This window comes from Bombina bombina, chromosome 6 (assembly GCF_027579735.1).
Source record: "Bombina bombina isolate aBomBom1 chromosome 6, aBomBom1.pri, whole genome shotgun sequence".
Taxonomy (NCBI): domain Eukaryota; kingdom Metazoa; phylum Chordata; class Amphibia; order Anura; family Bombinatoridae; genus Bombina; species Bombina bombina.
Genome location: NC_069504.1, coordinates 345716368 through 345728657, shown reverse-complemented (window position 1 = coordinate 345728657; position 12290 = coordinate 345716368). Strand labels below are relative to the sequence as shown.

Below are 12290 nucleotides of genomic sequence, written 5' to 3'. Positions count from 1 at the left end.
GACACTACCTTGCAAATCAGGACGGATGGCACTTTTGAGATTTTGAGGTGTTACAGTAATGTATCGCATAGCACCCTCAAGATCTGTTACTTATATATATGTACTGAATATACTTGTTTCTTTTAATATAATCAATATCTTGAAGTAAAATTAATAAGAACCTTATATATCTCCCTTTCATAGTGTGATAAAACAATGTCACAAACAGGATCAGGAGGGAACTCCAAATAGTGTGCCACAATAGTAGGGTGAGTTGATGGGTTTCAGATATTATGGAGTTGACCGTTTACATACTAATTTTACTAGCATAATATTAACATCCACATATTAGAAGATTGTTAAAACTAAATTAATTTGATAATCTACATACTTTTTTTATTAGATTACAAGCACATGTTTATTCCAGACTTGCCAACCTAGAAAAAAGGGACATTCCGGTCAAATTTTAAATGCACATAGATTATTTGCAATATTCATGTATTGACAAAAATGCTTCTAGTAAAAGTTATCACTGTTTTAGTGTTAACCTTTTTCTCTGCTCGTGCATGTGAAGCATAGCTAGATATTTTCAGTGCACCTACATTTTAAATATTGCAGCTGCTCAGATAATCAGTGGGGCTTGTATTATGTCAGCGATTAACAATTTGAGTCATTACCAGATGGTACAAGCACCTTAGGCTCTCTGAGCAAGTGCTGTGTTTAAAATGCTGGTGCATGGTGCATACTTAAATACACTTTTGAAACAGCTATAGCTTTTATTAGAAGCATTTTAGCTAATGCATGTATATTACAGAAATGTTTCTGTTCAATACCGGAATGCACCCATGTGGTTTCCAATTTTGGCTGGAATATCCCTTTAAGGGCTAGTTGCCCGAAACGTCACCTTATACATGACCCAGTTGAATTGGTAACAAAGGTTGTTTTTATCTTCAGAATTGCTGTTGTGTATAGATACATTATTTAAGAAGGAGACAGATAATTTGTGATCTATTTTGCTTACTTACATATAAAGTTTTATTAAAGGGATACTAAACCCAATTATTTCATGATTCTGATAGAGCATGCCATTTTAAGCAACTTTCTAATTTACTCTTATTATCATTTTTCTTCATTCTCTTGGTATCTTTATTTGAAAAGCAGGAATGAAAGCTTAGAAGCCAGCTCATTTTACGTTCAGCACCTGGGTAGCGCTTGCTGATTGGTGGCTAAATGTAACCACCAATCAACAAGCGCTATCCAGTGTGCTGAACCAACAATGGCCCAGCTACTTAACTTTCATTCCTGCATTTTTCAAATAAAGATACCAAGAGACAAATTGATAATAGGATTAAATCAGAAAGTTGCTTACAATTGCGTGCTCTATCCAAATCATGAAAGAAAAAAAATGTGGGTTTTGTATACCTTTAACAATGTTTTGTTCTGTACCTTTATTCATCCTAAATACTAATAGAAATGTGTTCTCATATCAAAAACTGACATATTTGTGAAGACAAAAAGCATTGTGTGAAGATTATTTGTATATTATAATACTGGGAAAACACAGGTGGATCAGGTTTGTCGTGGAAATCATGTGCACAATGATCTACTATTCAAACTGATTTTAGAACATATAGTGACTCTGTATCTGGATGTGTCCACATTTGTGATTTTTTTTAAAATGTCAACTATTTCTACTACAATAGAGAGTATAATTAACTGAATATATACCTTAAACATAAATTACACGTGTAAAGCATAGATGCACATTTTAGAGAGTGCTAATGTAGGACTCTAAAACATAAGATTACAGTATCAGATTTGTAAATCATATTTGGGTATAAACGATTACGTAATAAATAACTTGCCGAACATAACCGCAATACTAGCTGCTTTGCCAATCAAAACATGGCAGCCAGAGCCTGCGATCAGGACAGTGGATGGAAACGGAAAACAAGTTCCCGGAACTTGCGTAGTAGTGACGTCACGTGTGGCAAGATGTCTGCTCCCATATGCTAGCAACGTGTGGATTATTTAGAGATACAAACGTATTAAAATAACTATCTAAAGGTTTTAGATCGAGCTTAACATTTCTTATTACCGAGCGCCCACTTTAAGTTTATAATTTAGATATAGTTTTTATGTGAATATTATCCCTCGTAAATTATGAAGACGAAATCCTCTCACCACAAGTCTGAGAACACATTTAAGGTAAATCTGGATGTTCTTACTGCAGTTTGTTATTGTGTTTTTAGTGTCTGTGTGTATTATATATACCGTACAAAAACAAACGTAAATACATTCTGTATTCTTGTTTCCGATTATAGTGTTATTGATACTAAACCCACATTTTTTTCTTTCATGATTCAGATAGAGCATGCAATTTTAAGCAACTTTCTAATTTACTCCTATTATCAATTTTTCTTTGTTCTCATGTTATCTTGATTTGAAAAAACAGTATTAAAAGGTTATGAGCCAGCCCATTTTTAGTGCAGCACCTTGGTAGAGCTTGCTGATTGGTTTGCTACATTTAGCCACAAATCAGAAAGTGCTACCCAGGTACTGAACAAAAAATGGTCCGGTTCTAAAGTTTACAGTATTGTTTTTCAAATCAAGATAGCAGGAGAACAAAGAAAATTTGATAATAGGAGTAAATTAGAAAGGTGCTTGAAATCTCATGCTCTATCTGAATCATGAAAGAAAAAAAATTGGGTTTAGTATCCCTTTAGTGGGTTGTGCATATTTAGTTTTCTTTACTAATAAAGCTAATATTTTCTTTTATTATCTATTTTGTTTCCATGGCATATAAGGGATCCCCCTTTATATATTCTCATATACAGATTGTTGTAAAATTTAAAGCCCAATCCTTGCTATAATGTTTACATTTCAGACTGATTTAAATCTAGTACAGTTTTAATGTCTGATAACAATGCATATCTCCCTTTTATGGTAAATTTGCTCATGTTATGTGAGGCTGCCATAAGCTGAGCAAGTGCTAGTACTATATATATATATTATGTTTATGCTAAACTATATCACTATTAATTACAATAAATCCCTAGAAACCAATCTACATGTATTGTCTACATTTTCTAGTGTACCGATTATTTCTGTTTCTAAACTGCTTTCTACTCCCCCAGTGTAATAATGCTAATACACTGATATAACAGTAGCTCTTAAAGGGACATTAAACACTTTGTGATGGGAATATAAAATGATAAATCGTATATATAAAAGAAACTTTGCAATATGCTTTCATTATTTATTTTGTCCCCCTTTCCTGTAATTTCATTCTGAAACTGTAAGCTTTCAGCTCCTGTTAAAAATGGAAGTGCAGAAACTGTTCTATTCCACACAGCCATTGGCCGAACACTCTAGTAACCTATTTATATCAGTTTCTAACTGGCCACAGCAGAGAAGGTAACCTAAATTACAACATGGCAGCTCCCATTGTTTTATAGACACAAATATGTTACACTTATTTTGTCATTATTTAAACAGCTAATGAAACTTTAAAAAAATACAACATGTTATTCTCAGACTAATCTTTTCTTTGAATGCACCATTCTATCTAGCATTTATTTAGTGTGTGATGTCCTTTTAATGATCTGTCGGGATGACACCATTTTTGGACTCATCTGAAATGTTTACAATAGCCAGCATTTATCTTATAAGCCTTTTTATTTTGTGTGGAAAAAAGACTGTGTACTATGGCAGTTGCCAGATATAGATACCCCATGATCTTTGTCTGATTCAGTAATGTATAACGGTCTCCTGTTATTACTGTAAAAAATATGTATAAATATATATAAACAGCCTTTAACTAGAATGTTTTAATAATGCAACATACTTAAGTATAATTATTTTAACAAAATGTCTCATAAAGTGTTATGACTTATTTTGCATTTTCTATGTCTTCAGCTACTTATACAATAATGTTCGTAAGCAAGAATATTTAATTATGTTTTTTCTTTTGCAGTTTCTCACATTCTCAGAAAGATTAGCGAATGTTAATATTGATATAATCCATCGTATTGATAGGACCCAGAGCTATTCAGAGGTAAGAAATCATTGGAATCATACAGTAGAGACAATGTAGTATTTTTTTATTTAGCTGTCTAAAGGAGTGATAAATAAATGGTAGCAGTTTACATACCTCTTATACTATTGAAGTTTATAGTTTTGCTCCTGATAAACTAACTTGGCGTACAGAATTTTTGTGATATCTGTTCATTTAATGTGCACTCATTTCTACATAAACACATGTACTGCTGAGTAAACCAATGTCAAGTCTATTTTATAGATCAAAGGGTCATAATAATTGAAAAAATACATACTCTCAGCACTGCACTATTGTGTTTTACTTCTGCAAACGGGTTAAACACACAGTAGAAGTATTGCTCATGACCCGCAGAACATTGCTTGCTTAAGTGGAAAACGCTGCTGATCCAATCGGTATCGCTAGTTCCATATCTTAATTGTGTGACTAGTACTGCTGATTGGACCAGTGGCATTTTTATGCTTGGGACCAGCAGTCCTCTGCAGTTCTAGAGTGTCACTTCTACTGTGTGTTTAAAGTGAAGTTCAATTTCAAACCACTGCGCATCACCCATGTATACAATAACCTCCCAATATAAAAGTCGCTTACTTATTTTTCCGAAAATGTATATGAATTTCGAGTTATTTATATCTATATTATATCGCTGTTAGTTACCTTTACTCCTCCCCCGGTCTACTTCCTTATTTCCCTCAACTGACGTCGCGATCGTAAGAACAATGCTCGTGCACAAGAACGGATGCAATATGCGCATGCGTATCCTGTCTTCATTCGCGCATGCGTAAACATTTTCGTTCCGTTCCGCAGTTCATTCCAGAGCAGAGTTACATTGTATCCAGAGTATAGACAACTGTCCAAAGACACAGGCTAACACGCAAGCGCAGATCATGCACGAGCATGACGACTAACGAGAGAAGCGCTGTTATACGCATGCGCTAGACTGTATTATGACGCGGGTGAAAAGGGGCAGGACGCCCCGGGGGAAGTGAAGGGATTGGATATCAAATTGCGAAAACATGTCAATCAAAAGGCAACCAATGTCGGGCGGACAATTGCGGCAATACGGAGGGTAAATTAAAATTAAAAAATGAAAAGAAAGCGATAATTTAGAGAGTTTTGATGAATGAACATTATGGTTTTTTATAATGACAATTCGAATTATGTAATTGAGAGCCGCGGACTTGAACTTCACTTTAACCCCTTTGTGGGGATAGTACAGGGTCAATAGTCTTAAAATTACATGCTCTAATGAATTAGGGCATGTAATTTTTTATTACTATGGATCTCTAACATTGCACCCGGAAACAATTGCGTGAGAGCAGGGCATGTCAATCACCTTGAGTGTTGGGGTGATTGATCTCACCACTTGTGAGGAAGCGGACAGGCAAAAGAGGCAGTTTCTGCTTTATAAATTTGTGGCTGTAAATTTGTTTGTGCAAGCCTTTCTCCGCAAAGCTATCTTTACCCATGCCATTTTTCAACTATTATAGCCCTTTAAGGACAATAATAACATCAAAGAACCCATAGAACCACAGTCTGATAAACTAATGCCTACAACAGTAAAACCTAGAATCACTGCTCAAACCCTGCTTTGCATTATCTTTGCTATTTTATTGATGTTGGCGTTCAATTATTTAGGATTTTACAATTGCCTAAATGAACTTATTATTCTGTGTATCGTTACATTTACTTATTTGTATTTTGTTTTTAATCTTACAAGGAAGTTGAAACTCATTTCTATGAAGGATTACAGAAATGGAGAGATCTGAATCTCACACAGAATTTTGGTAGGTATAGTTAATGTCAAATTTTTCTTTTCTTATTACTTGAAAGGGATTTTTCTGTTTTGCTTGCAGAGAACTTTAACATTGTATTGCTTGAAGTGATGCAGAAGCTTGGATTTTTTTAAAAAACAACGCATTTCGCTGGGCTTATTTATACACTACAAAGTGTGCTTTTTCAGTGACAAATCATTTATACTCTTGGGATTGAATAATTTCATGCTTATCTTTTCATAGTCACTTAAAGGACCACTAAATACAGTAGAATTGCATAATTAACACGTGCAGAATAAGAAGACAATGCAATAGCACTTACTCTGAATTTGAAATAAGCAGAAGATTTTTTTTATTTTACCCCATTTGCTGGCCATCAGCCAATCGCATACATATATGTATACCCTGTGAACTTGTGCACATGCTCAGTAGGAGCTAGTGCCTCAGAAATTGTGTATATGAAAAGAATGTGCAAATAGAAGTAAATTGTAAAGCCTCTTAAAACTGTGTTTTCTATCTGAATCATGAACGTTTGTTTGATTTTAGTGTCCCTTTAACTTCACAGTAAATATACAACATTGAATTTCTGCTACAGCCAATCACAGGCCAACCCAATGATCTCTATGTAAAATATATTTGCACCAGGGTAGATTTACAACCTTTGTATTTGTGCAGCTTGCTATCTTGAGTGGTATGGCATATGAACCACACAAATATATTTATATCAAATTTTTAATTTTTTAATACAATTTATATGTGTGGGTTGATTTGCAGACTCCTTTCCTTTGTGCATGTGCATACCTGTTTTTTAGACCTTGCACATTTAATGCACAGAGCTTTTTTTCGGCTCCAGTAGTCCGCCGCAGATTGATAAATCGACCCCAAAATCCTCTGTAGACTAACAGAATGTTCAATTCTGTACATTCAGAAAGTTTAAAATGCATAATTAAAGGGACAAAATCAAATAAATGCATGACTAAACTTCTTTGTTTTGTTTTTTTAGGACGTTGTTTATTTTTTTGAGAAACCACACTCTTCCCTAGGCTTTTAACTGCTGCCAAAAGGACATTGTCACTCTTTTTTCCTGTGTGCCTCTCTAGGGGTTACCACTGGGCAGTAGGAGGGTTGGCTTATAAAAAAAAAAAAAAAAAGATCTAAGAAATAATTTTGAATTGTTTCATGTCCCTTTTAACTCAGAGCTTTACAAACTTTTCATGTTAGTGACACACTTTTTAGACCTCCAGTAATTCAGTAATTCAGTTGTACTAGCAAACAGGAGGTTAAACTAACTTGTTTTAAGAGATACACATGCATACATAAATTATATAATAACGAAATGTATTTACAAGTAACAGTATGTAAATATGTGCAAGAATTAAAAATAAGTGTAATAACACCAATAACTATTTACTATTTTAATGGGATGTATGAGGTAAATGGGATGAACACAGTTTCTGAATATTTGATGGAATATTAGCTAAAGACACTCGCATTTCATCATCAAGCATTTTTAAGCTTCCACTTCCTATCCATATATCAAGAGCAGGAGCTGCAATGCACTACTGGGAGCTAGCTGAAATTTGCAAAAAAAACAACACTTTGACTTCTGCTCAGCGTTTAGACTGAGCTGCAAACACACTGCTGTCCCACTCACTGACTACACATGCAGTCACTAGCTGATTGAGAATACACGTGCAGTCAGGAGCCAATGTGCTGCAAATGGGAATAGTTTCAGTTCCTGCTGAACTGCTCCAATAGGTTAAGATGATCTGTGACCCACTAGGTAATAATTACTTGTCAACCACGTGATATGCGTAGCAGGCAGGTGGAAAGTCGGAAACCAAAATAAAATGTTTAAAAAAAAATGTAAATTAAAAAAAATTGTGCTGAAGCAGGGACACACCTACACACTGCCGCCGACACACTGTGTCACGACACACAGTTTGGAAAGCACTGCTTTAACTGATAACAAGTTGCATTCTTTTTAAAAAAAAAAAAAAAAAAACAGTAGATCCTGTCTTTTAATTTTTAGTTATTTTTCTAAACTAGATATGCACCTCGTCATTGCATTGCATATCAGTATATCTTGGTTGTAATAGGTGTGCATATTGTCTAGGGAGAAGGGTCCTTGGATCTTCTGTTCAATGTTTTTATGTAATAAGGCCAGACATATTTTTTAATTTACATGCGTATAGATTTCACATAGTAGGAATTAAAGGGCCGTTGAGAAATTAGTAGTAGTCATATGACCCAGCAGCTGTTGCTGCTAATTGTGTCAGCAAAAGTTTCTGCTTGTTCTCTAACAGATCTCTGTGGGGATTAAACACATATAGGCCTTGATTACAAGTGTAGTGCAAAAATACTAGCGATATTGTTCTCTAACATTGCTTGAGGGCAATCACTAGCGCTTCTATTTCTGCACTCATATTACAAGTTAAAAGTTATATTTTAGAGCTCAAACGATAGTCTAGGACGCACCAACATCTGCCTGTCTTATAGCGCGAGTGTACTAAATCCCTTACCTAATAGAGTGCTGTAGGGGAGTGCAGTAAAATTTGTCGGATATTGATCGAGAGCTAAGCTGATGGTGAGCAACTAGTGGAGTTCTTCATGTAGTTCTGTATTATACTATTAAAGGGACATAAAACCAATGTATGCTCTATCTCTTTCACATAAGAAAAGGTTTGGGTTTTATGTTTCTTTAAGAATAATGGGTTACTTGAGGTCTTAAAAAGCTCTAAATTTTACTTCAGTAGTTTGGTTGTTCTTGAGCACAAGGGCAACACTCAACTCACCACTCGTAATATAAGCACAGTAAGTGAGCTACTGTCGCTCCATGGGCTATATATTAAAAGTATAGGATGCACTAAAGATAACACATCCTCTGCTATAAATTGCTCTCCACTTGAAATGCAGGGCATAGAGTTGCAGGGTCATTAGTGTTATAATGTCACACTCTAACGAAATATAGCATATAATGTTTCCACTATAATTACCCTTTAAAGGGACATTAAATCCAATTTTTTTCTTTCATTATTCAGATAGAGAATACATTTTTAAACAACATTCCGTTTTACATATATTATCTAATTTGCTTTATTCTTTAGATATCCTTTGTTGAAGAAATAGCAGTGCACATGGGTGAGCCAATCAGACGAGTCATTTATGCAGCCACCAATCAGCAGCTACTGAGCCTATTTAGATATGCTTTTCAACAAAGTATATCAAGGGAATTAAGCAAATTAGATAACAAAAGTGTATTGGAAAGTTGTTAAAAATTGCATCCTCTTTCTAAATAATAAAAAAAAGGGGTTTCATGTCCCTTTAAATGCAAAGTCACATACTAATGAGTTTAAAAATATTTCAGATAAAACTTCTTTGAAAGGCATTCTCCTCCATGTAGGGCTGTGACTGGAAGCACAAATGTAGTGTAAAAAATAAATGGTGAAATCCATTTAAATAGATGAATAATATATATTGCAATGAATTCTATTAAAAGGACAGTCTACTCCAGAATATTTATTGTTAAAAAAAGATAGCAACCCAACAGGAGTGAGCACAATGTTCTCTATATGACGCATTAACTAGCACTGTCTTGCTGTGAAAAAGCTAATAAAATGCAGTTAGATAAAGGTGACCTGCAGAGGGTTATAAAGTACATTACTATAACAATGATGGTTGTGCAAAGCTGATGAATGGATAATAAAGGCGTTATCTATCTTTTTAAACCATAACAAATTTGGCATAGACTGTCCCTTTTTAAAGTTGTTTAATTTGTTTAAAAATATAGATAACTCCTTTACTACCCATTCCCCAGCTTTGCACAACCATCATTGATATATTATCATACTTTATAACCTTTAAACCTCTAAATATCTGCCTGTTTCTAAGCCACTACAGACAGCCTCTTATCACATGCTTTTTTATTAGCATTTCATAACAGGGTATTGCTAGTTTATGTGAGCCATATAGATAACATTGTGCGCAACCCACGGGCGTGAGCACAACACAGTACTAATTGGCTTAAATGCAAGTCAATAGATAAAAAATAAAGTCATGTGATAAGGGGGCTGTCTGCAGAGGCTCAGATACAATGTAATCACAGAGGTAAAAAGTGTATTAATATAACCATGTTTTCTGTGCAAAATTGGGGAATGGGTAAAAAATGGATTATCTATCTTTTTAAACAATAACAATTTTTGAGTTGACTGTCCCTTTAAGTATAAGCAACTGCTTAGTCCTTTTTTTATTACAACAATGAAACAGACTTTTTAACATCCCTTTTTAATCCCACTGTTAACACTTACTCCTCTCAAAGCACCCTCTGACCCAAGCCTCTTGTGATTTTACTTGTGACACAGTGCATGGTACAACCAGTGATGCCCACATTATTGCAGAATAGTAGTAGAGTATGCTCCTGCCACTCTGCTTACACAAACATAACAGGCTGTCATTGAGCCTAAGCTGTTCCGTGAGTGCTTTCTGTGCCAATCTGCAATGCAGCGGACTGTACTGCGTGTGCCTGGCTATGCTGCGTGTGACTGGCTGTACTGCCCGCTGTCACAAGTAAAAAAAAAAAAAAAAAACAAAAAAAACCACAGAAGTGGCAATGGGTATTAAATACACGTCTTAAATATGCTATTTAAGGTCCCAAACATTACCTTTATAATAAATAAGTGATTAATAAAAATATCTTGGATTTAGTTTCCCTTTGAAAGACGTCAAAAAGTGGACAGAATATACAGTGTAATGAAGGTGCATCAATAAGTTTTGTAACTTTATAAAATTAATTTTATTAGAAATTCCATTTTTAGGTGAATGTTTCTTTAACTGGTGCTGCTTTGTTTGACTTGGTTTTGTTTTGCTCCTTAGCCACTTTGTATTTGTGTATCATAGTTTAGGAAGTGAAGAGAATTCTAATTCTTCTGGTTAATTAATTAAGCAAGTAAAACTGCTGCATGGGATCTGTGTTGTGTGCGCAACCAGTAATGTTAGGGAAGTACGGCTTATTAGTTCAATTTTATTACCTTAATAAAATCCAGAAGTCATGTTTTAAAAGCCTTTAAAATGACTGGAACATATGTTTGTTTTAATTGTAACCTAAAGTGCTCAATTGATACTCGGATACGTTTTTTTACTGTGAAGTATTCTCTTTTTTAAAAACGTGATTGTCTCAAATAATATCCAGTAGTCTTGTAATTGGTGTGAGATCAGAGGAGTTAGAGTTTAAGGGATATGAAACCCAAAAAAATTATTTCGATATTTAGATAGAAAATGCAATTTTAAATAACTTTATAATTTACTTCTATTATCAATTTTTTTTGTTCTCTTGATATCTATTGTTAAAAAGCAGGTGCATAAGCTCAGGTGCGTGCCTAAAGCACAATGGCAGTAGTTTTGCAAAAATGTAATCCATTTGCAAGATCACTAGATGGCAACTCTATGTCCTGCCATGTAGTGCTCTAGACAGTTACCTAGGTATCTCTTTCACAAAGAATACTATTGGAGTGAAGAACATTTGATAATAGAAGTAAATTCTATGCACTGTCTGAACCACAAAATATTTTTTTTGTGTTTCATATCCCTTTAACCCATTTGCTACTGTCTTTAATGATCTGGAAATCTGGCTTCATATGGTAACCATATTAAGGCAGATGCCCAAACCCCACAAACAGCGAGTCCCGCTTAACTGCTTCGGCTTCCAACATGTCAGAAGTAGAGCTTGGTTATGTGGTACTCTGGGCTTTTCAACGCATGATGTAGATCTACGTCAGATTGTGGTAAGGGGTTAATCCTCCTAACTTTTAAAGCTATTGTGAATATCTACATAGAAATGCCTTTTTCTGGTTTATAAGTATGTTTAGCTGTCTCTTTGATGTTTAGAAATACATTCTGTGGAACTTGCAAATATTCAAAGTTAATTCTAGAAAGTCCTTTGATATTACTTCAAACATCTATGAGACAAAATTAATGTCAAGGCAACTTTTATTCACTTGAAAAAAATATATTGTTTGCTACTTTGCTTTAAGGGACATTAAACATTTTGAGAATGTGATACATGTTTAATTTTATTAGTAAACCACCCCCCACAATATATTTTAATTATTTATTTTATCACCTTTTCCTATAATTTGTCTGCTTATTGTGGGCTTTAAAAATCCTATTAAAAGTAGAAGTGCAGACTCCAGACTTAAAGGGCCACTGAACCCATTTTTTTCTTTCATGATTCAGATAGAGCTTTTAATTTTAAGCAACTTTCTAATTTACTCATATTATCAATTTTTCTTCGTTCTCTTGGTATCTTTATTTGAAAAAGTAGGAATGAAAGCACCTAGGTATCGCTTGCTGATTGGTGACTAAATGTAGCCACCAATCAGCGAGCGCTATTCAGGGTGCTGAACCAAAAATGGGCCATCTCCTAAGCTTACATTCCTGCTTTTTCAAGACACCAAGCGAACAGAGATAAATTGATAATAGAAGAA

At 34.5% G+C, this 12290-nt stretch overlaps 1 protein-coding gene across 1 annotated transcript in view; it reads left to right on the top strand.

Moving 5' to 3' along the window:
• The first annotated feature begins 1979 nt into the window (after positions 1-1979).
• Positions 1980-12290, top strand: part of UTP20 (UTP20 small subunit processome component) — a 350150-nt gene continuing 339839 nt past the window's right edge. The window contains exons 1-3 of the mRNA XM_053716993.1: positions 1980-2187; positions 3956-4036; positions 5754-5820. Coding sequence (XP_053572968.1) covers positions 2143-2187; positions 3956-4036; positions 5754-5820 — 193 coding nt within the window. The 5' untranslated portion in view covers positions 1980-2142. The remainder of the gene's footprint in view (positions 2188-3955; positions 4037-5753; positions 5821-12290) is intronic.